The sequence below is a fragment of the Xiphias gladius genome, chromosome 18 (genome assembly GCF_016859285.1).
Source record: "Xiphias gladius isolate SHS-SW01 ecotype Sanya breed wild chromosome 18, ASM1685928v1, whole genome shotgun sequence".
NCBI classification, from domain to species: Eukaryota; Metazoa; Chordata; class Actinopteri; order Istiophoriformes; family Xiphiidae; genus Xiphias; species Xiphias gladius.
This window is the reverse complement of record NC_053417.1, coordinates 25,428,105-25,455,134: the sequence shown is the minus strand read 5'-3', so window position 1 is coordinate 25,455,134 and position 27,030 is coordinate 25,428,105. Positions and strand designations below refer to the sequence as shown.

At 41.2% G+C, this 27,030-nt stretch overlaps 1 protein-coding gene across 1 annotated transcript; it reads right to left on the bottom strand.

Annotated features, from left to right (window-relative positions):
* Positions 1 to 740: 740 nt before the first annotated feature.
* On the bottom strand, positions 741 to 25,558 carry LOC120803672 (ankyrin repeat domain-containing protein SOWAHB). The gene is made up of 13 exons (XM_040152394.1): positions 25,249 to 25,558; positions 21,502 to 21,563; positions 18,925 to 19,146; positions 12,404 to 12,460; positions 11,996 to 12,097; positions 10,649 to 10,660; positions 9,333 to 9,335; positions 6,195 to 6,281; positions 4,585 to 4,587; positions 4,154 to 4,156; positions 3,843 to 3,915; positions 3,484 to 3,579; positions 741 to 2,374 (listed from the first exon to the last, which is right to left on the bottom strand). Exons 1-13 carry the CDS (start codon positions 25,379 to 25,381, stop codon positions 2,202 to 2,204), a joined length of 1,026 nt encoding a protein of 341 aa, XP_040008328.1. The 5' UTR covers positions 25,382 to 25,558; the 3' UTR covers positions 741 to 2,201.
* Between the last annotated feature and the right edge of the window lie 1,472 nt (positions 25,559 to 27,030).

Here is a 27,030-nt window from a genome sequence, read left to right as displayed (position 1 = left end):
TGCTCCAACTGCAGCAACGTCGGTCAGTCACTCAAAAGTTATTTACTATCAGCGGGTAGTCTTGAGTCACGACAGCATAGGGCAAGGCAAGATACATCCGACCCACGAAATGCCTGACGATAACCAAAAGGGTTATTGTGACGGACATGCAGGGTCGACAAGTACTACTAACTGGCGTAAAACACAAAATGATCCAGCCTTGTAGTAACGTCTGCAGTGGTGATGAAAAATAAAAACGCCCTTTTTCATGCGGCGTTTGCTTGACTTTTCCTCCCTCCTTCGCTCGGAAATTTCTCCTTGGCTCTGATACAAAGAAACACCAACGTTCCTGTTTAAGCCCGTTAACTGCAAATCACAAACACTTTGCACTACTGCTAACCATTCTGATTTCCAACCTCCCAAGTCCTCAAAGTACAGCATGAAAATGAAGTAGTGTAAGACTTTACACTTTTACTTTCACTGTACTTTGCATAAAATCTTGCTTGCAATAGCTAATTAAACACAACGTTTATTTATCGGTTGTTTCATTGATCGATTAATCAGTTGTTAGTCTGTAAAAAGCATGTTATTGTGTCTAATAATTCAGTTGCAAGTTGGTTTCCTTGCTGGTGCCTTCGTGGACGTAATTCAATAAAGTTAACTCCTCTGCCAAACAGCATTGCATTCCTGCTCAGAACCCCCCCCCCCCCACCCCACCCCCCAAAAAAACAAAAACAAAAAAAAACAACACAATAGGCAAAAACACATTTGGTTAAAAAAAAAAACTAAAAAAAAACAGGAATGCTTTCTGTGAAGTAATAATGTTTCCTGTAAAGCAGCTGAATCTCGAGTTTCCTGCTAGCAGTTGAATGCATCACCAAGGTAGACTTTTCAAACAGGCCCAACTTAAAACTGCGTCGGCAGTAGATGACAGTGTCATTTTTGATTCGCATAATCATTAATCAACTACACAGCATTTTCACCGAAATGGGTCACCTAAGTGTCTCCTCTGCAGATGGATTTAAAAACCATAGCGACATGAATCTGAATCAGTGGCTGTGTAGTTCGCTGGGAGATCAATCTAAGTACTAGTGGTGTGGTTTGGAAAATGGTTGTGGCATGAGTGCACATGATTTTTAACAGGCCATAACACACGAAACCAACCGGTGTGATCGTTTAAAGGATACGTCTGGTGATATTCTATATCTACACAAAAAAATAAATAAAACCAACAGTGGAATAACAATAGTGACCAACTATTGTCTGTGTATCCAGAGCCCGACATATCTTATTACTCTGTGCCGTCGGGCTCCTTTGTTGTCTAAAACTTAAAAACACATCACCGAGCCACACTGTTGCACTGGGAGACGTGTTCCTTCATTATGATGCACATGGGCGGCGTAGTTTATTTTGAGTCGATCCCACAAACATACATCCATCAAATCTGTGGCTAAAAATAGGCCCCAGCAAACACACTGTGTACTCCTGCTTCAGTGACGCTTGCTAAAAACTCCGGCGCCCGGCTGTCTCAGGAAATTATTTCGCTTTTTAAAAAAAAAATGAAACCCCATACCTGTAACTCGTTTTGGAGACGGACAAACATAGCGTTGCCCCTTTTGTCTTCTCATGGTATCTGAGGCCAGTAACAAAAAAAAAAAAATACAGAATATCACCAGCTCTACCCTTTAACTCACTCACTGAGGGTAAACATGAACCCAGATGATCTGGACAGCTTTTACATTCCAGGCCCTTGTCCTCTTGTCAGAGCTGCTCACTGTGACGCAAACAAAGTCAAAGGCAGGCTTAAGGAATCCCGGTGGCCCGAGCTCATTTTTGAATTGTAAGGCATAGGTAACATTTAGCGACATTTGGATTAAAACTGAAAGGCTTCAAGGAATACTTCTATGGTAGGCATAAATACTGGTAATACACGTGTAAGCATAGCGTCACCTGCCGCACTTCCTCTTCAAAGTTAAAGCATCCGTGTTCAGCGCTTGGATTGAGCTTGTAGGTGCATCAGCAAGCGTGTGTGACTGTGTCTATAAGCATCGGTATGAATGGCGTGAGTGTCAATGGCAGTGTGTGTGTATACGTACTAAATATACACATAGAGCATTAATACTTCCAGGGTTTATGCTTGGGGGTTTACATTATGTGTGTCAATGTGGATGTAAGGATGAGTGTGTAAGAGTCAGTCATCGTCCCCGGTGTCTTGCTTTTCCTCAGCGGGAGAATTTTCTGGGTCTGAACGGAGGAAGGACGAGCTGATGCGACGCCGTCCTCTCCTCCTCTATCGGAGCCAGCTCCTCTGCCGAGCCCCACTTCTTCTTGGAGTGGAACAACGATGCCAGCTTCCTGTTCCTGTTCCGCTCCCTGGCCTGAGTGACTTGAAACGCTGGGGCCGTAAGAAACAAATGTTAAGTGATTCGGGAGCAGCCACGATTCCCCGCTGTAATCTCATCTAAGTTACCTCGGAATTGGCCGAGATTCTGTCTGCGATCCGGCCATTTTTGAGAAAGCAGTTTTTAGGCTTTTTACAATCTAGATAACAAAAGTGAAATGCTGCTACAGCTAGCTACAGCTAGCCACAGTTACTCCTGTCCTAATGTAAAAAATACCGCCTGCCAGCACCTCTAAAGCTCACTAATTAACACGTTAGGCCTTGCTTGTTTGTACAAAACCCGAAGTGTAAAAACGACAAGTTGTAGTTTTACAAGGGGGGGGGGGTTGCCAGACACCGCAATGTGTTATTTTTACACTCTGGCTTTTGTACAGATTAAAGAAACCACATACAATGTGTTAAATGCTGTCTTTTAGAGGTGCTGGCTGGTGGATTTTGTTACCTTTGGGCAGGCTAGCTGATTCCCGCTGCGTCCAGTCTTTGCGTTGGGCTAGGCCTGCCAGCTGCTGGCGGTGGCTTTGTATCTAACAGACACATGTGACCGTAGTACCAGTCTTTTCACTGTGTTCGGGGTACAGGCATGAGAGTGGTACTGATCTTCTCATCTAACTTTCAACAAGAAAATTAATAAAAGTATTTCCCAAAATGCCGAACTATGACTGTAAAGAAAAATGGCTATTGTTTTTCACTTTGTTTAACAAATGTCTTTACTTCAGTCAGAAAACTTCAGTCATTACAGTGACTATACAATTCAAAGACTTTATCTAACATTTCATACAGTGCCTCTAACTCGTCATGCAAATGCTACAGTGCTCTCCTCTATATTACTTGAGTAGGAGAGTAAACCTTGTTTCTAAAGCGCGTTTCAAAACCACATCCCTTTAAAATGCATGTTTGAGTTACAACTTTTAAATGTGCACATAAAATACAAGAATTTCAGGGGGGAAAAAAAAATTATATATATATACACACACACACAGACACACAAACAACATAATAAAATGAAAGAACGCCTGAGTAATTAATTATAACAAAGTTATAAAACACTGATTATTGTCCATTTAATCATTTACAGTTCAGTAGCAAAAGAATGAGGCACTCACGCAGCTCGCAGTCTTCCTCTGGACCCTCTGGTTCTTTGATGTTTAGATAATGGCAGGCAAGATGGCCACTGTAGTCCCTTAAGTTTTCTTTGGCGCCTGGTAAAAGTGAAAATAAATCTCTGAAAAGTGAGACTGGTCATGGAGGGCGGCAGGTAAGCTACCTCTCCGAGACCTCACACGGAAAGCTGTGAGGAAAAACTCATAATCCGAAGGTAAACAGAAATAACCACATGAGATTGAAACCAGCTGTCAGTCTTTAACTGACCGATGCCTTTTACAAAGTAAAATCATGTATCAAAGAGATTAAAAAAGAAAAAAAAAAAAAGCCATCAAGGGTTTGATGTTGTAAAATGTTTTACCATATGTCCCTATGAGCAGGTCAAGAATATGCCGATGACCATGTAAGGCTGCAATGTGTAAAGGTGTATACCCCTGTAGAAGAAAAAAAAAAACAAGAGTAAAGCAAAAGGAAACATGCATAAAGAAAATTCCAAAAATGTGTGTATTCTGAAGTTCTGAAGCATTTACTTTTAGAGGGCACTGGTGATGCAACCTTGCATGCAAACACACCTTCACATAAACGGCCGAGGGGCTTAAAATTTACAATTTCACATTGTGCCGAGTTGAGGGGAGTAACTGTGGCACAGTACCGAAAGGGTTTAGTACCTACCCCCTGGAGTTTCCCAGGCCCGAACGCAGCCAACGAAAACAGCATGGAAAAAAGTATACAAATTAGCAGAGGTTATGGAAACACCAGATAATGATAAAAACATAATTGCTTGGTAATTCGCTGAAAATTGCAGAGTTGTAGAGCTGTGCACGCTGGCACATAGACGCACTGTTTTGGGAAACAATTAACGTGACATGACATGATTTATTAGCGGAGCACTCCTGCAGCCCGACAACACGTGCTGCTGTAATCCATTTGCACAGCTGGATCTTCATAGAGATCACTTAGGGAACGTTACATCACTGAGGGGCACAACGGAAGAAACCAGCAGCCATGTTGTCGTCCTGCTGTCGTCCAAAAAAAAAAAAAAAAAAAAAAAGACGACTTACTGTACATTCTGATCGCTGCCCGATAAAAGCCCGGATACTCACATGCTGCAAGAAAGAAGATTAACATGAATAAATAGAAAAAGCAAAAATGTCATGCGCCATAGTGCTAAAGGGGCACGCCACTGATTTTACACACAAAGTTCAGTTTACTCGTCATGATGCGTTTTCCTCAGCAGGTCAAAATGGTTGTATAGGTGCTCTGGAGGGAGCTTTCTAAATTCTGGTGACATCCCGATGATGTCACCAGGGTCGTTTATAGTTAGGTTTGAGACTTTGAATATTTGACGGAAAGTCCGTGGTACAAACTGGGTGCATGTAGTGCGCGGGACGAGGGCATTTTACCAGGCGGACATGGTCCAACTTTGGAATTCAAGATTTTGCTCCAGGAAAATTTTTTTTTAAAAATTTAAATGAGGTTTTGAATGAGGATATTACAAAATCAAAATCTATTAATACCCATTAATACATAACTACTTTTGTTCTCGCAAAAGTAATCGTTTAATTCATGAGGGTTTACTTTTCTAATAGCAAACGCCGTATGTACCGTCACTGCGATCTGGCTCCGTAGTGGTTTGGTTTTACGCAGGAAACGCATGAGAACTGGACCCGCCTGTTCTTCAGCAGCCGCATTTATAGTTTATTTTAGAGTTTTCTTATAGACATAAATACAGCAGCTCATTCAGATGTGGTAACAGATGCTTTTTTTTTTTTGCTGTATCTGAATATGACAGCCATTAGTTGCTTCTAAACTTCTCTGTCATCAGTCATTTTAAAAGTCGACCATGTTGCCTTCATTAATCTGTAATTTTGTTTATTTTGCCTGATGATCTCGTGATCATAAAAATAATGATTTTATCCGACTGATTTTTATAATGCCTACCGGTCAAGATAGCACTAATGAGCTTTCATACCTGTCCCGTTGCCTGACAACAGAAATGGGGGGGGAAAAAATGTAAATAAGAACAACTATACTGTGAATTCGGCTGCATTTAAAACACAGCATGGGTGACCACAGAGAGCAGGAGGAGACTGAATGGAGGTTCAACAGCATCTCCCCCTTCCTCCCTCATTTTGCTCCTTTTCTCTCTCTCACCGACTGCAAACTTGAAAAATTAGTTTTGCTGTGTATGTGTGAATATGGACGGTAAACGCCACTTTTTTTTCTTTCAAAAAGACAGATAAAAGTCATGTTCAGTCATGGATTGCTTTGAGTTACAGAAGCTGGTGGAACAGAGGCTAGCCTGGACGTAATGTCTAGTCCCCGGCTCTCTATGAAAGATGCTACTGGGTTTGCATTATGTGAAAAGTAGGATCCAGCAAGACTTTGGACACATATTAGGCACTAAAAGTCAGGATATTTTTGGCCTCTGCTGCTTTGATTTTGACCTTTTTTTTTTTTTTCTAAATCTGTTTTTCCCTCCTAATTTACTGATCTGCAATACTTAACAGTGAGACATGAGAGTGGCATCAATCTCCTCATCTATCCCTCGGTGCATTTTCCAAATTTTAAACTATTCCTTTGAAGAAAAAAATGCTTATGTTGTAGAAATGTATTTAAATGCACATTTTTAGTCACAGTTGAAATACCTATATAGCTGGAGTGCCCCTTCAAAATCATTGCGTAACAATGACAAAATAAAAAATGCACTCACTGATTTGGTGTTGACATCGGCACCAGCTTTAACCACTAGAGTGGCCATGTCCTCGTTGCCATGTTTGGCGGCCCAGTGCAGGGCTGTCTGTGAGAAACAAGGAAAGAGTTATTCATAAAGAAAGTTTCCACTACAGCGTTCTGCACTACTATCAGGTGTGGTAATTGCTGTCGCATCATTACAAGTTGTCTGAGCTGAGCAGGGCAGCTTCCTATTGGCTGCGTGAGGGCGGGCGGCCAGCTGCGCACAGAGGGGAGTGGACGGATGGAGGGATGGTGAGAGAGAGAGAGAGAGAGGACGGAGAGATGGTTTCCTGCCATCTAACGGAGCCTAATTACAAAACAACACAGCACTGTGCCCACAGTTGGGGGGCCTGGCCGCCTGTCACCGGGGGGGAAGATTGATGATGTTAGTGTGACCCGCAGAGGGGAGACCCGCCCAGACATCACGACACTACTGTCAGCACATGTCAAGGAGGGAAACACAGCCCCCCCCAGCATGTCCACACCCACATGTCCACATGCTAAGATACTCAAAGTGTGCATAGATGTTAAAATAACAGACACATTTATGAAGCCGAAAACTCGTGTCACACGCAAACCACGTCGGCCTGCCTGCTGACTAGAGCTGTAATCTCCTCTGTTTGCCCTACACACTTTAAGCCGCATAACTACGGGTTATCGACAGGTGAAAGCTGAGCGTAGGTGCAGACGTCGGCTAAGTAACCACATCCCTCCCCTCCTGAGGCTGACCTTTAACACAGCAAACCCAACAGTAACCATTTCAGAATTACATATGAACGTTGGACTCCGTTTTTGTTATTTTATGTCTTTGTAACTAAATAAACGCAGTGTAAGGGGGGAAAAAAATCCTTTCACGAGCATATGCACAAGATGGAAAACTTCTTTTCTTAGTTGTGGAGATAGTGGTTTTTCATCCAACAGCAGTAATATGGAATGTAAATTGAGTTATTATGAGTTCCTCTGGTCAGACAAACTCAAGACATACTCGGGCTGGTAGAGTTGTGAAGTACAACATAATTTTTAAGACCAGTTGTACAATGAGATCTTTCTTTGACGTCAGTCTTTGTTTGTAAAAAAAAAACAGGGTTCATTAAGGGACGAGTTATTTTTTATTAATATTCATCAGCGAAATGTGACTAACACCATTTTAGGGCTGTACATAGACAGTTTTGAGGTACTTACACTTTACATAAGTATTTCCATTTTCTGTTGCTTTATATTTCTACTCCACTAAAATTCAGGGAGAAATACTGGACTTTTTACTCCACTACATTTATCTGACAGCTATAGTTACTTTGCAGATGAAGCTTTTACATATAAAACGTGAATCATTTTATAACATTTGATGAACTGTTATACCTTAAACGACCCCCGCAGCATATAAAGTTGTTGAAGCTATCTCTACCTCAGCCAGTTACAACATTAAATTCCTGCTCACAAGTTTATGTATCAAAAATAATTCAAAATTTCACGTATATTAATATAACACCCTGACAGGGGCCATTGCTCTATATTGAGAACTTTTACATCATTATGCTAATACTTGCGTTGTTTTACTTTTGTAAACAGAATCCACCTTCGCTCAAATAATGTCAATAAAACATGAAGTTATGTTGGGACACTTAGAGGTTAAAGCGCCGTCCCTGAACCGAACTGTCCCCTGTTGATGAGGAACATTGTTGTATTTCATTCGCCATCTCTCCCTCCTCTTATTTTCTGTTGTCCATTTAATAAATGCCTGAATTTCCCAAAAAAATAAATAAATGAAAAAATAAAATAAAATACACGCACAGGAATTTGTTGACTCATTGGAATAACCGATCTATGAGCAATGAGTCCAACCTGCAATGTGCTGGTGAGCACTAAAACGTATCAGCTCCAATTGCAAAGCCGCTTGATGACACAGAGATGATACCTGGTGAGTGTTTGCTGACACATTTCTGATTTTATATATATTTGACAAAAACTTTCTGAAAGTTTTCTACTGTTCTGAGTAAGCGAACTAAATATCCCTTTGTCAGAAAAATACCGGGCAATCACCGAAAAACCCAGGTCTTTGAACAAAACTCACCACTTTTCTGAAGGTATCTCAATAACCCTCAAAGACTCTTCCAACAGTGGAAAAACATTGTGTTTGCTGCATGTTTCTAAACTTGCAACAGTATTTCCCTAATTCAAAGAAAGATTCAAGCCAGACATATGTCTTTGCTGAATTTATATTACCTATATATCAGTTACATTTGTCTATATCAGTGTTACTGTCTCTTATTTTATATTTTCCTACAAAATAATATTTATTATTTTACATGTGTTGTACAGTGAGAGCAAGGAGATGTTTCATTTCCGGGCAACTGGATAGGAAATAGTCACAACTTCAAAAACACGGGTTAAAAATCTTTTTTTATTGTGCAGCAGATGGAATATTTTTGAGGAGTCTTTAAGGAATTTGGAAATACCTTCAAAACAGCTGTAATGACAAGACTAGGTCTTTATTTTTCAGAAAAATGGATGCTTAGCTCTGTGTCTATAATAACAATATAATGATAACACAAGAGAGGAACAAGCTGAGGCTATCGCACTGCTTGAACGGTCCTTTTGTGTTTAGGAGCTACGACGCTAATTGTGCTAATCGTAGTACAACAAGCCCGTCCAACAGCTGGCCAGCGAAAAATGTCTGCTTGTGTCCACTGAGGGGAATGGGGAAGCGATATGTCGCTACATCTCTCTACATCAGGCGTCTGGAGGACAGATTGTGATAGATGCTGTCTGGCTGGAGTATCTCCATCTCTTTTGTCTGTCCCCTGTCACATCTTAAGACAGATTGGCCAAAGGGCTGTTTGACAGGCGGCTTGGCGGGTCTCCCTGTGGGCAGGAGTGATGGACGAGGCTGAACAGGATGCGGCGTCTTCCCTTCCTGTGCCTCTCGTTTCTGTTTCTACCTACCGGGGTGACCCCCCACCTGGTCCGATCACTCGGGGACGGCCGTGTCCCCACCATGCGCTTCCCCAGTGAGGGAAGGGAGGTGGTGGCTAAAGAGGGCTCACGTCAACAGGACCAACACTGCCCTGGATGTGGAGGAAGACAGAGAGGAGTGATGGGCTAATGATGTACTTACAAACTGTGTGGCAGAGGAAGTCCGTCACAGCAGGAATGGAGGCCCACGTCGCGAGGAGAGGAGGAAGACAAAAAGAGAGTGAGACTTGGGAGAGAGAAGTGACTGACTTAGGTGAAATATAGGTGTTCTGACTTGTGTTATGGCCTCACTTTTAAGCAGCTTCACCTTTAAACCACTGTTTGAAGTGCATATCTATAAAACCACCTGATCCCTACAAACATTTGGTCAGAACAGGAAACACTTAAGTCCTCCCAGGATGAAAAGTAATCCCTTCAGTCCTGGTTAAACATCTGATGTAGAGCCTGGTATCTGGTACACTTAGCTCTGTTGGGCAAAGTCGGGACGTGACAAATGCAGATGAACTATAATAACTCCCGGTTTTAAAGCCTTTGGTTCTCGTGAGTCTTGTGACTTTCTGGACTGTAGGTATCTCTGTATGTTATCTCTGGAAAGGCATCCACCTCTGCTGAACAGGGAAAGGCTGAAGGCTAAAGGGAACATCAAAGAGGCCTGAGGGGGACTTAGCACCTTCCCAGGGACACAACCAGCATTGTTCTACAATTAATCCCAGCCTGCTCTATTACTTTCAGATTATCTTTAAGTGGGTGAAGTCTTTGTGGGGCATTAAGACTCTCCTTAATCCCCCCCCCTCCCCGAATCTCGCTACACTTCAATGGCGGCCATGCTATCTTGTCCGAGTAGGGATGGCAGAGGCTTAGGGCCACTCTTAGAAGGTGGTCTGCCATGGCCACAGGATGGTGTGAGAACTGTGACACAGGGGAGGGACAACAAACATGAGCTCAAATCTCTTAAGCGCACAGGGAGACAAATAAAAGGATTTGGGTTGTCAGGGGGGCACAGGAGCTAAAAAGCTATCTTTCATAATCCTTTTGATAGTGGACCTTTTGAAATGCATGATCTGGACGTTTTAACACAGGGTTCTCAGAATACCATTAAAGGGAAAATCTCGACAGCATGAGCTTGTGAAAAGCAAAACGCAGGTCTGAGAGTGAGGAATCAGTTGATACATCAAGAGTCAGAGATCTGAAATGTGGTTTGTTTGCGACGGAGGTAACCTCCACTGAAGTTGTGAATTAACTTCCATTCCGATAACCCAAGTGTTGGATGGAGGTACGAACGATGAAACTTACCCCCTAAGAGGATGTTCACGGTCACAGTCGGGAGTGTCAGATTGAGAAAATAAGAAGACAGACAAAAATCACGTCATGCACAACATCCTACACAACGACTTAATGATAACTGAATACAGTTACAGTTACATAAAGTCTGTAGCCATGGCCAAATCCGATACTCACTGAGGTGAAGTCCTGGTTTGACCCCCCCACCCCAAGAAAAAGACACAAAACAATAAATCAGTGAAGCCATACCTGAAACAGTATTTGTGATACATCTTAAGGATCATTTTCATTTATGACAACTTGGGTCTCATTTGTGTGGTTTTGGTTATTAATTCTATTAGTTTTGAATTTACCCAACAAAGCGATTGCTGAGATCTGGGAACACTTGGGACACTGCGACACCAAAGTCTGACGAGGCAAGAAACCGAGCAGTGAGACGATCAGGCAGGTTTAGCCCTTGTTCACCAAACAGTTCCAGGGACTATGGAGCCAAAAGAACTAAAGTCAGACACTACGGTAGGTACTTACAAGTCTGTTTTCTTTTCCACCACATCTGAAGAACTTTGATGATGAGGAAAATTAGATTAATAGCATATGCAATGCAATTTTCAAAAACTAAGAAACATCAACACAGAGTCGTCGTCGTTTTTCTTTGTATTTATTGTTTCGTGACTGATGTTTGAGTGGACGTAATGAATGAATGATGAAAATACGTGATTTTAAGAAACTCTCCAATCGCGATGAAAATGAAAATATTTCTCAAGCCAGGCAGAGAGTTGATGAGAGTTTTTTTACTGCACGACAGACCTGCACTTCAAAATATCTGACGCAAAATTGAAGTCCTATATTCAAGATGGTTTATACCTGAAGAGGCTGTTAAAATCGGACTAACTGTAGGATATGTTTGCATGAGTATTTATTAAGGGCATACTGTTGTATATTCCAAGGACTTTGGCTTGCTCCAAGTGTCACTTTGTTTTTCTCATGATAACTTTTAAATTTGACTATTTTGAACAGTGAGATGATATAGCTTTCTCAAAGCTAAATACATTTAAAAAGAAAAAAATGCGGCAGGGTGATTCATTAAAACTTGCTCTAGAGAGTTTTACAGTTTTTTATGGGGGAGTTTTGTTATTCTGCTTCTTAACTGATCACCTACATGTTGGTACAAGAGGACGAGCTAGTGAGGCTACCAAGAATTAGCCTCTGGGTTAGAATCGTTACGACCGTGGCTGCTTCTCTTTGTCACGTGCCCCTTGTTTTGCAGGTCATCGCTGTCCCCCAGACAGTTTTGGTGATAACTTCAACATTTGTCTTCCCTTCTAAATAAGTCTGGCTGACCTCGGGGTTTGTTTAAAACTTTGGCTGCTGGTGTTTCTTGCCACACCACACTCTGTGGTGGCCATATCACCACGTTCCCAGACATTGTTATTACCTACAGACGTCCAAAAAATATGAAAATAAGATCCAATTTGTAATAAAGCAAAATGATCCTTTGAGAGGCAGGGCGGAGGGCAACGCTACCTTCTTGTTTGCCAGCGAGGGGTCCTGTATGAGCAGCTGAGAGAGGTCAGGGACCCGAGCGCCAGCAGCAGAGTAGATCCACTCCTTTTCTATCGGATCCAGCTAGTACAAAGATAGGAGGGGGGGCTCAGACGTGCGCGCACACACACACACACACACACACACACACACACCCAACTATCCACATCCTGTTGCAGACTCTTTTGATAGTGCTGAAGCTAATCCATTTCCTAGGAACCACTGAGTCACAACCAACTGACACGTTTTGGGAGACACCCATGATGACGCTGCACAGACCTCATCAGTTTATAATTTTATTTCTGCTTTTGTTTCTCTTCACATGTTTTTCTTATACCTCCTCCAAAGCTCTTGGCAAACCACAGGAATAATACATGAAAAGGGACTTACAGCGACTGCAGCGGAGCCCATGCTGCCCGTACACTCCTCGTCCTGCTCTGACTCGGACTGAAAGACAGAAAAGGGGAAGGATGACTATTACTGTGACATGTCATGATGCTAAAAATAATTTTAATGATTATGCTAAAATGATTTTAGCACAATGCTAAGATCACCGGTTACACATACACTCCCACTCACACAGTGGTCCCACTGCTGTGATGTTTTCCAGCTGACAAGACTTGACCAAAGGGTGTGAGACAGATAGAGAGGTAATGAGACAAGCAAGGCAGAGGTGACAGTTTCACACATACGGGGGAATGAATAACAATCCAGTTAACAATTAACCAAAAAACAACATGCCTACAGTCAGGCCCTGTGCTTCTGTCACGTTCCAAAGGAGTCAAGAGAATAACTCCAAAAATAATGGACATAGCCTCCTGGCAGTGTATAAAAGTGTCACTTTGGCTGATTTATGTGAGAGGGTAGAGTTTGTTTTTTTTCCTTCTTTGCCTCTTTTGACGAGAACTTGATTGCAAATTGTTCTCAGATCACACGGAGACATGATGTTAAAACACTCAGCCCTTTTATGTCTCTTTTACAAACTGCCACATGTCAGCGTGCTGAACATGAAAAGTGGAGGGATAGTATTTATCCAGCCTTTTCCACTCTGACACATGTCCATTTTTTTTTTTTTTAGTACTTTTGGTGGAGACCAGTAATAACAGGCAGAGGAAAATCTTGTTGGGCACAAAGGGAAAGACTGAGAGGGGTCCAGAATTCCAGCAAATACCCTCCCAGCACTCTATATTTTATTTCACAGTCATTTTAATTGCTTTTAGGGCTGCAACTATTATTTTCGCTATCTGATTTTTCAAATATTTGTCTAGTCTTTGAATTGCCAGAAAATGCTGAAAATAGCCTATCACAGATTTCCAGAGCTCAAAGTTACGTCCTCAAATGTTTTTGTTTGGTCTGACCGACAGTCCAAAACCCAAAGATATTCTGTGTACTATCACACAAGACAAAGAAAAGCTGCAAAAAATGAAAATTGAGAAGCTGGAACTAGCCATTTTCTTTTCTTTCTTTTTTTTTCTTTGCCTGCTTCAAAAATGACTTGAAGGATTAATAATCTATCAAAATAGTTGATTTAATCACTCCATCAACTAACTGATTCATTTGCTAGTTCTATATTGATACTGTGCAGTAATAACTGAAACTGAAACTGTAGATCTGCAACAAAAACTAAATTCAAGAAAGTCTTCAGCGTATCAGAGTATATCAGATAACTAAACAAGACTAGGAGTCTACCGACATAGTTTTGTTGCTACACTTAGGCACAGCAGTGCTTTGAGATACATTCTTAATTCACATTGACAGTGCTAACATGCTGCTATTTAATTGGGTGATGTTCATCATATTCACCATCTTAGTTTTGTTTGTTAGCTTTTGCTAACATTTGCCAATTAGCACAAAACACAAAGTAAAGCTGCGGTTGATGAGAATGTCATTAGTTTGGACAGGTATTTGGTCATAGGCTCAAGTATTGGACAAATTGAGATTTTCAGCAAAAGGATGACATTAAATGAACAGTTCAGGAATCACCAAAGTTATTGCAGTTCATCCTGAGGGGAGCGTGAATGTCCTTACAAACTTTCAATTCCTCTGCAGCTGTTGAGACATTTCATCAGAAACCACAAAAGTCAACCTCGTGGTGGGGCTGTAGGAAAAGTCCGGGTACCACCTAGAGTCAATGGGGTTCATCCGGGTAAAGTCAGGGGATCATCAAATATTCATCCTCTGGGGACCATGAAAGCCAGTACAAAATTTCTTGTGAATCCAACAAATCGTTGTTGAGGTATTTCCTTCCGGACCAAAGTGGTGAACTGACAGACAGACCGACCAACCAGCAGTGCCATTCCTACAGCCACACCGCTACACATTTTCCCTTTGAGGTCTTAAAATGGCAAACAAATAAATTATTATCTCCCAAAGGCTTAAAAGTTGACTTTTAAAAACTCGTCATTTTGTCCTTAACAGAAGCTGTAATCAGATTAAAAATAAAAGGCAGTCGCACTGGATTCCACTAGTAACAAGTTTTCACAGCTGGAAAAAAGTGTCAAAATATCCATAGACACTTCTGAAACCACTCCTGCAGCTTGATCTACTACTCCACTCTCCACCTGTACCTTTTGTTCAGCTTTTCTTCCTCTGTTTAAAAAAAAAAAAAAAAAAATCCAATAGTGATATATATATATATATATATATATATATATATATATATATATATATATATATATAGAACTGAGACCAAGATCTGTGTTGAGTGTCTTGCTCAATTTTAGTTTTAGTCCAAAAGTAAATTCGATAATGCTAGTTTCTAATCCCTGGCATTTATGTACTATCATTTATTTTTACTTATCCATGGGCACGGGACACGAAGCTAACATTGGCTCAGATATCCATTGTGATTAACATGAATTCAAGTTGCTCTTCTCTACGACGGACTAAACTACAAACTAAGATACCAGGGGAGGACGATGCTCTCCGCCTGATTATATATTTAAATTCAAAGGAACCAGAGTGCAGCTTCCCAAGAGAACGAGCCTTCATTTGGGAGCATGATATTACAACTGACATTTCCTAACAAGCCTTGGGCGACCAGCTCTACAGTATACAGGTGTTCAGGTGTTCTGATTAAGAACAGTATAACACTGTCAACGCTGTGTGTCCTAAATTAATCAAGTTCAATGGTGTGACTAATACCTTAAGCAAATACACTTAATCTCACTGCAGTGTTGTATTAACACACTCCAACATATTTCATCTTTCTATTGTGCAGCCCATCAAGGAAAGCCACGTATCTCTCTCTGGGATGAATCCCAATCTCTTTAATGGGCACAAATGATTATTATCTTTCTAATGAGTTCCAACATGTTGCTGCTTAACATAATAACAGAGAGCTTAATTTAAATGCAGATTGCCCCCCCCCATTCTTCCCCAACTGGTCCCCCCCCCCCATCTAAAATTCAACATGCTGTAGGTTACAAATCCAGGTAATTTACTTAGCACCACCTGGTGGGTAACAGAGGAACCACTGGGGTGTAGGCACTGAACTGGAAGTCAGTGTTATTCAACCATCAGTGGTGGTAGAAGTATTCTGATCTTTTGCTCAAATAAAGGTAGCACGAGCACAGTGTAGAATCACTCCGTTACAAGTAAAAGTCCTGCACTCAGAAATTTTACTTAAGAGAAAATCGAAAAGTATAAGCCAGAAATTATGTTTAGAGTACCAAAAGTAAAAGTATTCATTTTACTGAATGGCCCATTTCAGAATAATGTATTATATTTAGGCCTGAAACTAAAGATTATTTTCATTTTATTATTATTTTATCATTATTTTTTTGATTAACCAATTTCTCCTTTAGTTCACGAAACATCAAGGTGACATCTTCAAATGTTGTTTTTTTTTCCAAAACCTAAAGATATTTTAGTTTACTGTGATATATGACGGATTTTAGCTTTAAGAAGCTAAAATCTGAAAATCTTTGGGGGTTTTTTTCCACTACTTTTGCTTGAAAAACGACTGAAGTGATTAAGTGATCATCAAAATAGTTGCTGATTGGTTTTTCTGCTGATTGTTTCAGCTCTAATTGTGTGATATTATTGGATTATAATTATTGATGCCTTAATGTGTACATCGCTTCAATGCTGCAGCTGGTAAAGTTGGAGTTCATTTTAATTACTTTATATACAAATGGTAAGTTTGTGAATTTTGATAGTCTTGTCTTATCCTATAATGATTAATCACGGAACCCCACTCAGCTACAAGTTGTATTATCCCTCTGACCAGGCACAGTGAAATGCAATTAAATAATGTTCCTCTAAAATATTCAATTAAGTTCAGAATGAAAGGACATTAATCAGCAGCTTTTATGAGTAAAGAGTGTCATGTTTGGTTGGAGAAGATACCTGACCAACAACTGAGCTTTATGTTTACACGACCAGTTCATCATTTCCACACACGCAAGGTTTTTGGAAACGAAGAACAATTAAAACAAAATGTAAATGGTGGCGTAGAGGCTACAAAGCTCCGTGCTCACCACACGACCTGAGATCTGAGGTCTACGTTTCAAAATATAAACTTTATGTAGTCACTCAAAACATATCGTGTCGGGCTATTTTGACACTTAGTCTGTGTTTATTTAGTTTTTTGATTTTGATTTTTTTCATTTTATACTTGATCATATTTTCTGTAAGCGTAAATTTTGGCATCACTATGTCCAACAACAGTACCACATGATCCTGCCTGGTGGTTTAATAGCGATTATTACAGGAGGTCGTTTGTCTGATGTGCCCCCACCGCTCCTCATCCGCTCCACTCGTCATGCTCTAAATGTGGTCTTTAGAATAGATTTTGAAGTGGATGTAACTCAACCCCGCAAGTGGTTACAAGATTTTTTTTCCATTTAAGGCATAGGCTTCCTAGATTTGTTGACGTTTAGGCTTCTTCTTTCCTCTTTTTCTTTTCATTTTCAGTAAGTTTGGTCCACTTTGAATCCACATTACTGACACTCGGAGCGGCAGAAGCTCATATCCATTACTTTTAGCTCTCCGTTCCGACTTCTCTGCTTGCTCGCTAACTAGTTTCACGCAGTGTCAATCGCAGGCGCGTGTCTTTCAGGTGTTACGGCTGACTCGTGTTGTTCGGAGGGCATTTCCTTTGCAGTCGGCCTCTTGTAGCTGGCGGTTTACTGGTTATCGTGACAAAAAATAGACAAAAGCTCAGCCTCACACCAATTTGTAATGCTATTTGTGTGTATATATTCAAGTACCCCTCGCTGGGAATCACTGATCTGAAGGGGAAAAACGTAACCGTAATGATTCCACGAAACTGTCCCACAAAGACTCCTGGGTCACAAACACAGCATGCTATGAATTCATACCACAAATATTTATAGACCCGCATCAGAAAACGACTGAGGGGAGTTCATGCGAGTTCATGGGAAGGCCTCATCCATGAAAACCACGTTAGAATAACTTGGCTGGCTTACTCTTCCATCTGACAGACAGGCCCCACCTGCTCTTTCCACATCAGCACTAGCTTTTACCGAGTTTAACCTCATATCCAGCCGTCCAGCTAAACTTAACTGGGGCTGCAACTAACAGTTATTTTCCTAATCAACAAATATGACGATTATTTTCTCAAATAAAGGTTTGGTCTATAAAATGTCAGAAATTTGTTTGGAAAAAAAAAAAAATTTCCACACAGTGTCTCAAAGCCTAAGGGGATGTCTTCAAATAGCTTTTTTTCGATATTCAATTCACTATCATAAAAAAAATAAAAGAGAAGCAGAAAATATAAACATTTTAGACGATGGAACGATGGAACCAGTTAATCGTTGACATTTTAGCTTCGGAAATCGAAACATTTAATTGATTACCAAAATGATGCCAGATTCATTTTCTGTGGACAACTGTCAACGAATCCACTCACTGTTTCAGCTCTAACCGGAACCGCGTAATGAACCGGCATACGTGCATGCGTACATTTGCTGGAAAGTGGCTGTGCGCGGCATTAAAATTAGGCAGGTGAGCAAAAAGCAACAGTATTGCTACTCTGTACCGGCGAGTACAAGCCCAGTATATAAGCACTGCCTCCCACTCAAAACTGTCCCCCTTGAGCCTTTAACACCGAATCTTTGTCCACCTCATCCTCACCTGGATTTGAACGGTGGGATGTGGCAGTGGAATGTGCTGCGCGGCTACTGTTTCTGTCCCACGGGTCTTACAGGAGTACAAACTCCAAACCTGCGGACCCGAGTGTTCACAGGCCACACATTTCGCTGTGTCGAGCGCTGGCTGAGCTGAACAGCCCGCAATAGCACTTTGCTTCCTCTTTTCTTCCCTTCGCCATATGGGTGTGGACAGATAATGTTTACTTGAGTGCCTGTTTGAACAAATCATGTGTGAGGACATCCAAGCAGCAGCATAAAATACATTAATCTTTCAAATCTATGATTAAATGCTCAAGTTTATAGCAGGAACAATATGTAAAAGTACTTTCAGAGGATTACTATGCATTCAAGCAGTGCATAGTGTTTATTTTAACAGCGGTCAAGTGCTTCTATGCATTAGTTTAAAACAGATCTGCCCTTAATGTAAAGACATAAGCCCTTTGACCTTCTCTTTCTTCTCGGAGTGGCTGACTTAGATTTGCCCCAGCAAAAGAGCTTTTTTTTTTTCTTTTTTCTGTCCCACAGTGTTCCTCTGTGTAAATGCCCGCACCACAGGGCCATCGTTAGGCACAGGCACCAGAGTTCACTGACAAAGATGGCCTTGTGTTGAAAGAAGCGCATCACTCGCATGAAGAGTTAACACGGTGTCCTGGGGCGATGGCAGACTCAGCCAGTTGCATTTTAGCACCCAGTGTTGCTGCTGAATCATCCCAGCTTTTCACACAATTAATTTTGTTCTTTTACACGGGGATAAGAACAGAACAGAGTAGAATAATGAGCTGATTTTATAGTCACCCCTGCAGTGCCCTCGGGTTCTCCACATGACATCAGCTCATCCTGTTTTTCCTTCTGGTTGGGGGAAGAAGTCGCGGCGTCCGTCGCGTCCCACCCTACAGAGGCCGTTGTTCTGGCCAGGCTCAAATGTTTCTGTCCGTCCCCGTCTGCATCTTGAGGTTTGGTGTCGCGCTCCTGCAGCAACTGCCGGTATTTCTTCTTTAGGACGAGGTACTTCTCACCCTGCGACAGAGAGTCAAAAAGCACAATATGGCTTTGAGAAGCCGAAAACAGTCATGTCACAGTCATGTCTGAATCTGGCTGCAACATTTGCGTGCTGCGCCTTCTAACTAGAAGTCATCACGCTAACTTGTGTGCGTTTTTTATGCATTTATCCAGTATCGGGAATAATATATCTGTGGTTCTTTATTTTAGAGCGACAGTAGTACCTCATATCTCCAATGCCCTTTTGAATCAAATTACTCAGGGACCAGATCACATGTCAGGTTAGTTTCCTTGCACATAAATTCTGTTTCTGGCATCAGTGGATTACACACTGTTTATATATATATATAAAAAAAAACAAAAAAAAACAAAAACCTGGCCCCATTTACTTTTTCAAGCAATAATGACTTATGTTTTTAAATGGTTTATGGAATGTAAAATTTGTAGATTTCCTCTTTTATTGTTTAGATCTTGAATGTGTGATTTAGTCAAACAGTATCAGGGTTTTTATGTAGAAGTCTCTCTTGAAAACAAAAAAAAAAAAGAAAAATTTGACTTTATGCCCAATCAAAAAAACAGTTTGACATTTTTTAAAATATGCTTATATGCTTTCTCGCCAGGGGTTTGACAAGTAGATGGATACCACTCGAACATCTGAAGCTACAACCAGGAGCACTTAGTTTATCTTAGCTTAGCTTATCATAAAGACTACAAGCAAGGGGGACATGGTTTGCCTGTATGTGAGTTAGTCAACGTAACGCATGTAGATGAGAAGATTGATACCATGCTCATATCTGTCCAGTAAACGTACCCTGTGAAGTTGTTTTTGTTTTTTGTGTTGAATGCATTTCCTTTCTCATGAACCATTTGCGAATATTTGAAATATTTTATATCCTGCATTGTTTACATCCCCGTTTGCTAGGTTGCCGTCTTCCTCTTTCCTACCTTTGTTGGGGTATTGCTGCATTTCTTAGTGCAATACAGCCATCCTGTAGGATGTCATTGTAATAGTGTGAGCCGGTGAGAACTGTGTCTCGTGCCCTGCACGTTTGTCCCCATGCACATGCACGGAAAAAAAAAACCCAAAACAAAACACACCATAGTGCTACTAGACAACTGCACAGGACACCTTTAGTGTGAAGCCAGGAGACAATGAGCTTAGCTTAGCTTAGCATTATGACTAAAAGCAATGGAAACAGCTAGTCTGGCTCTGCCCAATATCCAGGTTACTTTACATGTATACAAACATATGTAAAAACAACAAACTGAAGTTTTATGGGGAGTTAGATGCTATAAGTTCACCCTAACAAGAAATAGTTACAGCACAGAAAGCCCCATAAAACCCCTATTTATTGTTTTACATTCACGATTGCGTACGTTAAGACGGATCAGATGCGTTGAGCCTTAGAGTATTTCGTAATTGTGGATCTTTAGGGATGATGTCCGCGTAGTTGAAGAAAGAGTCAGACGGCCACAATCGACCTCCTCCAAGTTCAATGACGAGCTCGGTTCATTCGCGCTAAAGACAGAACCAGCAGCAGAGAATGACAATTTCACAAAGAATGTAGTTGCCTCATGCACACTGAGAGAGCATCAGCTTCTTCATTTTTCTTCTTTGTGTCACCATATTTGGATACTGCAAACTATCCTACACTTAACATGGTTTGTCCAGACCAGTTTCCTAGAATCTCTGCTGTCTACCAATAGCACCCTTACATTCTTTCTGTCAGCAGAGCTGAGGTAAGCTCCTGCTCCTTATGCTTGTGCAACACTCATGTAGCAAAAAATACATGCCATCGTCCGTGGTAGGGAGATTTTATTTAGCACTGGACGAGGCTTTGTGCTAAGCTAAACTGATCGTCTCCTGGCTGTAGCTTTATATTTACAGTACTAGACAGATATGAGAGTGGTATAGATCTTGCCATCTAATTCTCGGCAAAGAAGCAATATAAAAGCATATTTCTCAAAATGCCAAACTGTTCCTTTGAAAATAAAGAGACAGAAACAATTTTTATTTGATTCCAATAACAAAACCAGTCCCTACAAAATAACTCAACTGAGTTTGGACGGATTACTTTTGCAGTAACATTTCGTAGCAGTGTCAATATGTGAAAATCTTTCATAAAAACAGTTTCAAGGAAGAGGAAAGCTGCAGGTGGGGTCCCTTGCGGGAAACCAGTGGATATGAATCGTTCTGGAGAAAAAAGTTAACAGGTTGGACAACTCCTTATTATGTCATGGTAGTTTAACTGAAACAACTGCTCATAGTGAAACAGCTGTGTTGTTATGCGTCAGTGCAGAAATACAAAAACAGAGTACATGGGTGAAGAGCTTTTTCCACAAAAGGTAAAACTATTTTAATAGTTTACTTACATTCTCTGACTTCACCACAGCAATTCGGTCAATGATGAGCTTGAATTCCTCTCTGTATTTAGCTGCAGGAAAAAAATATAAATATAAAAATATTTCACTTGAAAAACTGAAAACTAAATATAGCTTTTAATAGCTCACATGCTGTAATACTTTGACATTAGTGGCTCCAATACCCAAACTGTCAAATGAGGGGCAAAAAAGAAACTGAACACACTCAGCTCAGGTATTTCATGTGGGTGACAGAAATAGACGGGAATAAAAAGAGCTCGAATTAAGCTGGATTTACTATAAAACACATATAGTATTTCCAGATAAAAACACGGAGAGAATGTATTCGTGCCTTTTTACAGTACTGTAGATGTGCGCTTTGTGAGTAACGGCCTGCTGGGTGAGTTGCTGGTTTGTATGCGTTGATGTGACGTAAGAGGAACAGGGTCTGCTCCAGCACACAATTGGCTGACCAAGCAAGATGCAGCTCACGTTGCCAAAAAAAAAAAAAAAACGGCTGCTTCGACATAAAATACCACTGCAAGACAAGCACTGAAGAGAGGAAAGAGGTTCCCCCTCCAGCATGAGCAGAGATACAAACAGACCAAAAAACCTGAGTCACGTTAGACCTACGGTAAATCTTTCCTGTGGGAACCAGACAAACTATACAGCTGACGAGCTGATAGAGCTCACCAGATAAAGCTAGCTGTCCTCGTTAACACCGGCGAGCGGACATTCAGGCGTGCGAAGGCTGTGTGATTAAGAGCTGCCTCTCACTGCAGGACCCTGGCTATCAAGCAGCCAGAGAGCACCCCCCCCCCCCCCCCCAAGGCATAGGTATTCCATTCATGCCTAGGTGTACATGGGCATGCAGCTCAGGACAATTGAAGTGTTTCCCTTTCCTGATGTGGACGGAAAGAACATTTGTAGTGAGACAGTTGCTCACATTCACAACAACAGGAAATCCAAAGGGAAGCTGCCACTTACATCTGTCTCAACAAAAGAATTCCTTGCCGAGCACAGTGAGTAACATAGTTTACATGCTAGTTATTTATTAGCCAGAGGTCTGCAAAAACAAGCAAGTCACACAAACACACACGTGCAACCCCCCCCCCTCCCAATCACTGCTACACTTCCCACCATGCCCCAGTTTTCTGATCTGATGAAAAAGCAAGCCCATTAGAGGTCTACATCCAGTCATGCATGTGGACTTAATTATGATTAAAACACTATCATCACAATTACGACATGTAAAGCTGCAACCACATGCTACGACAGACTTTAAATATGTGGGGAGCACTTTTCTAATTGGACAGCCATGTCAGATGGCAGAGCACCAAGGTTGCTCCCTAAACCTCTGTCAACAACTGCAGTCACCCACATGGCATCTGGACCGTACGTGCCCACAACTGTAGTACAAGGTCACTTTGGACAATCATTGAGGGAGGTTCAAATATGTTTGTATTTCAGGCAGTGCAAAAAGGTAAAGGTGCTTCTGAATGAGCTTGTAATGAATCATTACGAGCTCATTATTTGTTTTCTGGGCCGAAAAAATCTCAGGATTTCAGCGGGACATGCAACTACGTTAGGTACACCTAGCTAAAACAATTGCAGTCTACTACAACAGCCCTGCAATAAATCCTGTCCATCGCACTTTAAAGCGAGACTACGTAACTTGTGAAAGGAGTAATAACACAACCTGTTAACAATAACAACAACAACAACAAAAAGAATTTATAAGCAAATCCAATACTGCTCAGCTAATACGATCTGCTGCAGCTTTACTTGGCCTGGTATGACCAGTTGCTTCCAATGGCTAATGTTAGCTAACATTAGCAAACATTAGATTGATACTGTCGTGTAGCAATTATTACTGAGTCAGAAATGTCCGTTCTGTTAATACATCCAGGCAGCAAACAACAAACGTGTCTCCTGCTGAGGTACACCAGGCGTTTACTCTTTCATTTACCTTCGTGTTAAACTATTAACAAATGTAAAATGCTAAAATTTAGCGTGGCAGTAACACAAGTGGAGAGGAGTCGGCGAACTGGCTCAGTGATGTCCGTTACATGGCAATGTCTTCTATACAGGTTTGCTAACATCATCAGCAGCAAACGATTATTATTATTTAATAATACAAAGAGATGCAATCCGACCAGAAAGAGACACAAAACACCTACAAAAGGATGCCAAACAACAACAAAGTAACACAAAAGGACCACAAAATGATGCAAAATGACCACAAAGTGATGCAAAATTACCCGAAAGAGACACAAAACACCTACAAAGGGATGCCAAACAACAACAAAGTAACACAAAAGGACCACATAATGATGCAAAATGACCACAAAGTGATGCAAAATGACCAGAAAGAGAAAAAAAACACCTACAAGGGGATCCCAAACAACAAAGTAACACAAAAGGACTACAAAATGATGCAAAATGACCACAAAGTAACACAAAACGAACACAAAATGATGATAAATGACCAGATAGAGACACAAATCACCTACAAGGGGATGCAAAACAACAACAAAGTAACACAAAACAACTACAAAATGATGCAAAATGACCACAGATGCCAAATGACCACAAAGACACACAAAGTCACCAGAAATGGATGCAAAATGACAAAGAGAAACAACACGACTTTGTAGTCATTTTGTCCTTGTGTCAGTCAGGGTCTTGGTCCTATATAGGAGGTTGGGGGGCCTTTTACATGTCTGTACCCAGGGGCCCAACGTGTCATAATCTGTCCATGGCCACCAGAAGCTACCAGGCTAAGTTAAGATATAGCGGCAAAAAAAAAAAAAAAAGCATAGCAATATTGCACTGAATTGCTCATAAAGTCAACTTTTTATCTGTAACAGGAAGACTGTGTTGCTTTTTTTTTTTTTTAATTGTATAGTCTGGCTTTAAAGTGGGATTTATTGCAGAGCTGTTGTGTTACCTTGGTTTAAATTTTAGCTTGGTCTAGCTAGCAAAGGAACGCAAAACAGTGCACTGCGGAAAAAAAAGAAAAAAGAAAAAAGAAAAAGCACGTAGGCACACAGAGCTACTCCCAAAACCATTTGTCAGCAGAAACATGAGGAAATTCGATGCAGTGATTCGGGGCAGGGTTGCATAAGGATTTGTGCCGTAAGTGGGAGGAGAGGAACGGCAGAGAATTTCAGCCAGAACACCTCCACAGCGACCCCGGTCATCGTGAGCTAAGATGGTGGGGCGGCGAAATTTTGATTCTTCCCTCGTTTTGCCGAGGGCGTCGCCGGCCCTGTCCGAGGAGCCACCTCGGCCCGCATGTGACACATTCATGCTGACGGGCCGGTTCGGGTCCCCCCTGTCTCGGTCGCAACTCGCCCGGGGGAGGAAATGACACCATTCCTGCTGAAACTGTAGCTCTTTGGAGGGGCTTGTTTTTTTTTTTTTTTTTTAAATACAAACCAGATGTCTAGTTTTACAGCAGAGCACAATGCGAGGACATGGAAGTCGTTTTGCTGAAGCAGGGCCGGGGGATATAGCGTTTAAATAATAATAATAATAATAACAATATAATAATAATAATAGTACAGTTATGAGGAGAGTCTGACAAACACGAGGTCAGTTGACATTTGTGCCATCCCGCGGTACCGACCAGTACTGGTGGGGTGGCGGAGGAGGGGAGGGGGGCAGATGCCGCACGACCACATCACGCTCCTCTCACCGTTTTCGGGCGACTACTTTCATCCGGCCGAAGCCACGGTGCAACGGTTCGCTACTTACCACGCAACTGCACGTCGCTGTGGCCAATAAAGGGCTTAAAGGTCTTCAGTATGTCTGCATTTTTGACTCTGCCTGAGTTGCCTCCGGTGGAGTAGAAGTAGTCCAGCAGCGACTCTTCGCTCACATCGCTCATCTCAGCTCAGTGTTTGTCACGTCTTGGTAACGACCTGGATGGGTTCCTGTCTGTATTTTTTTTTTTCTTTTTTGGTCTGTTTGGTTTTTTGTTATTTTTGTTTTTTTTTTAAAAAGACACGTTTTCAGTGCTCTTGGTGTTTTTCACTTAGCCATAACGCAGTCCTCTTGGCTAATTTGTCATAGTGCATGTCTGAACTTCACTCCACCCAGACGGGCTGACCGCTGCTGAGCCGCCCCCTGTTAACCCTTTAGACACACCCGGCCCAGCACGTTATCTCTCACCCTTCACTCCCTGCTGGATGCGTGTCTCTCTCAGCGCTAACGTTTTGTTTCAGTTTTTTTTTTAATTTCTCTCTTTCTTTCTTTCTTTTACCAGTCCTGTTTCTTTCAGCACGCTGCGAAAATGCGCAAGTCCTTGTCTGAAGCTTGTGCTCGTTTTACCCATTATTGAAAGTGACCGTGAACGTCTCATATCAGTATACTTCTCCCAAAGACGCATTTGTGTACTTGCAGTTTTGTAGTAAAAGGCCCATTTACACAGTCTTCTCTTCAAAAATGTGTCCAGCTGTGGAGAATAACTAAGTATATTTACTCAAGTACTGTAATCAAGTATATTTTTGCGGTACTGCTTCTATTTCTACTTTACGGCTTTAATTCAGAAGGGGGGTTTGTGCTTTTTAGTCCACTACAACCATTTGACACCTTTAGCTTATAAATTACGCTTCATTAACATCAACATTAATATTAATAATAACTGATATTTTACATACGGCAGACACGATGATCTTCAAAACATGGTGCATGTTCGTATATTAACTAGACAACAGTATATGAAATAGTTAGAATTATCTCCACCTTGACCGGCTGTTACACTAAAATGTATTAATGCATCAATAGTAGTAATACAATGATGTGATATATGAAAGTATAATGCTCTGGAAGGGGTTATTCTGCATTATGGGTACTTTTACTTTTTAAAAAAAGTACATCATGTCAGGAGACCACAAAGAGGTCGCATGCTTTTGGCAGTCTTACCCTATTTCTTATTGTAAAAATAACAGCTTAAATGTATTATAATAATTCAGTAGTTTGACTTTTGATACATTAAGCACATTTTGCTGATAATACTTCTGTTCCTTTACTTAAGTAAAATATTGAATGTAGTATTTTTACTTGTATGTTGTTTTATGTCCACTTTTATTTAGGTAAAAAAGATTCATAGACTTATTTTACCACTGAAATTATTAAAGGAATACTGTTTCTCAGAAGTCAGAGCCTGACATCCTCTTATTTGACAGGCTGGAACCAGAGAACTTTTGGAATATTTTCCCAATTTCTGCCAACCCCGGAGGGCTCCGAACCTCCGAAAACTGAGCCCCGCTCGAACCTTTTGCTGCAGCACAACGCAGCCTCATCCGGCAGTCACACACGTGCATGCACACACTCCTGACGGCTAACTATTTAACATGAATTGTGTCTGTTTAGCTCGCGGCCTTCCAGACAGAGGTCAGTGGCGTCTGTAAGGCCTTAAAACCGACAGAAATAAGAATCAAACTAAACCTTCATGGATCACACCAACACCAACTCAGCCCCTTTTGTTTTTTAGTTTTTTAACCATGCTCAGTCTGGGTGGCCGGTAATATGGAT